At 36.5% G+C, this 1,849-nt stretch overlaps 1 protein-coding gene across 3 annotated transcripts in view; it reads right to left on the bottom strand.

The window, feature by feature from the left end:
* Window positions 1–1,849, bottom strand: part of LOC106872179 (uncharacterized) — a 29,406-nt gene that overhangs the window by 22,374 nt on the left and 5,183 nt on the right. For all 3 annotated transcript variants that reach the window (XR_008263451.1, XM_014919072.2, XM_014919071.2), the window contains exon 3: window positions 433–506. Coding sequence is in view for 2 of the 3 variants with exons in the window: in XM_014919072.2 (XP_014774558.1) it covers window positions 433–506 (74 nt within the window). In the remaining variant the exon portion in view is untranslated. The remainder of the gene's footprint in view (window positions 1–432; window positions 507–1,849) is intronic.

The following is a 1,849-nucleotide window of genomic DNA, read 5'->3' as shown; positions in this document are numbered from 1 at the left end:
ATATATATATATATATATATATATATATATATATATAGACATGTATGCATATACATATATACACACACATACATAATATGCCCCACTCCCTCTCAAAGCTGAGTAATATTTGTTTTACAGGTGCTGGTGTTATGTAAAACGCTCTCATGTTGGGTCCATGTAGAAAGAAAGATGAATGCTCATCAGATAAGGCATGCAACATCACAATCATATATGAGACTGAAATCACTCCAACCACACGGAATTAAATAACTTTATGACAAAATGCCAATAATAAAGGTAAGACTGACACAGCTAGAAACTTTGAATACTCACCTCAATCATAACACAATAATACTGAACAAGGCAACAAAGCATTAAATATTAAGGACAAATGTTAAAGTTAAATAACATAAATTATAGATGGTTTTAATATGAAGCTGTTTCACATACCTTCATACACTTCTTAGCCAACTCTGACAACTGTAAATCAGTGGAAAGGCTTCCCTTGATATCACAAGTTATGTCTAAAATTGGAAAACGTACATGTTTAATGAAAAGCAACACATTTAAGACGGTAATGTAGTAGGAGCAGAAAGCAGTGCATATCATGTAATGTAAAAGAGCTTTATAGCTTGGGCGATAGTGACAACTTGGAAAAAGTTAATTCTATCAATTTGTTCATGGTTAAGTGTTATGTTGTGAGGAGAGAGTAAGGAGAAAAGCAAATCATGGTGCTTGGCCCTATTTACTTGCACTGATTTCCAAGCATAAAAGCACGATTCAGAGCTTGCTTCTGATCCCTTTGGGGAAATGAGAAAACCAAAACCAAAACTCAGATATTGCTTATCACATCACTAATCCAAGTTAAGGTACATGGAATAGGGATTAAGGTGTTGCACTCATGACCATAAAGTTGTAGACATGATTCCAGGACAGAATATTGTGTTGTGCCCCTGAGAAAAACACTTCATTTTACATTGCCCCAGTTTACTCAGATGAAAGTGTGTACCAGCCAAGTGCTGGTTCAGCCTGTTCTCTCTCCATAAATATAATCATCATCAGTTAATGTCCACTTTCCATGCTGGTATGGGTTGAACACCTGACAGGAACAGGCTTTTTCAAAGTATTGAAAGCCAATCTAAAAACACTGAGCCTTACGAGGGAGATGACAGAGGACAAAGATATGTGGTGCATTGCTGTACTCAAGAAGACCTGCATATATATATATATATATATATATATACAGTACATCTATCTGTCAGATGGAACCTTGATGACTGCCATGAGGCAAGAAAGTATACTAGTCCTTATATATTTAATACTCAATATTTCATATATTCAATAAGACATTCAATACTTCATTTCATTTTACTATTTATATTATATATTCCATATTCTATATCCCACATTAATTTTATAAGAATATAAATAAAACATAAAAAACAGAGTTGGAACTCTTTTAAATAATATATTCCTATATACATGATCATACAAAACCCTTTTTTATATTTTTTTATTTTTATTCATCATCTTCATCATCATCATCGTTTAACGTCCGCTTTCCATGCTAGCATGGGTTGGACAATTTGACTGAGGACTGGTGCAACCGGATGGCTACACCAGGCTCCAATCTAATTTGGCAGAGTTTCTACAGCTGGATGCCCTTCCTAACGCCAACCACTCAGAGAGTGTAGTGGGTGCTTTTACGTGTCACCCGCACGAAAACGGCCACGCTCGAAATGGTGTCTTTTATGTGCCACCCGCACAAGAGCCAGTCCAGGGGCACTGGCAACAATCTCGCTCGAAAACCCTACAAGGCCAGTCAGGCGGTACTGGCAACGGTCACGCTCAGGATGGTACATCTTAT

Source organism: Octopus bimaculoides, chromosome 2 (assembly GCF_001194135.2).
Source record: "Octopus bimaculoides isolate UCB-OBI-ISO-001 chromosome 2, ASM119413v2, whole genome shotgun sequence".
Taxonomy (NCBI): domain Eukaryota; kingdom Metazoa; phylum Mollusca; class Cephalopoda; order Octopoda; family Octopodidae; genus Octopus; species Octopus bimaculoides.
This window is presented reverse-complemented; position numbering and strand designations above follow the sequence as displayed.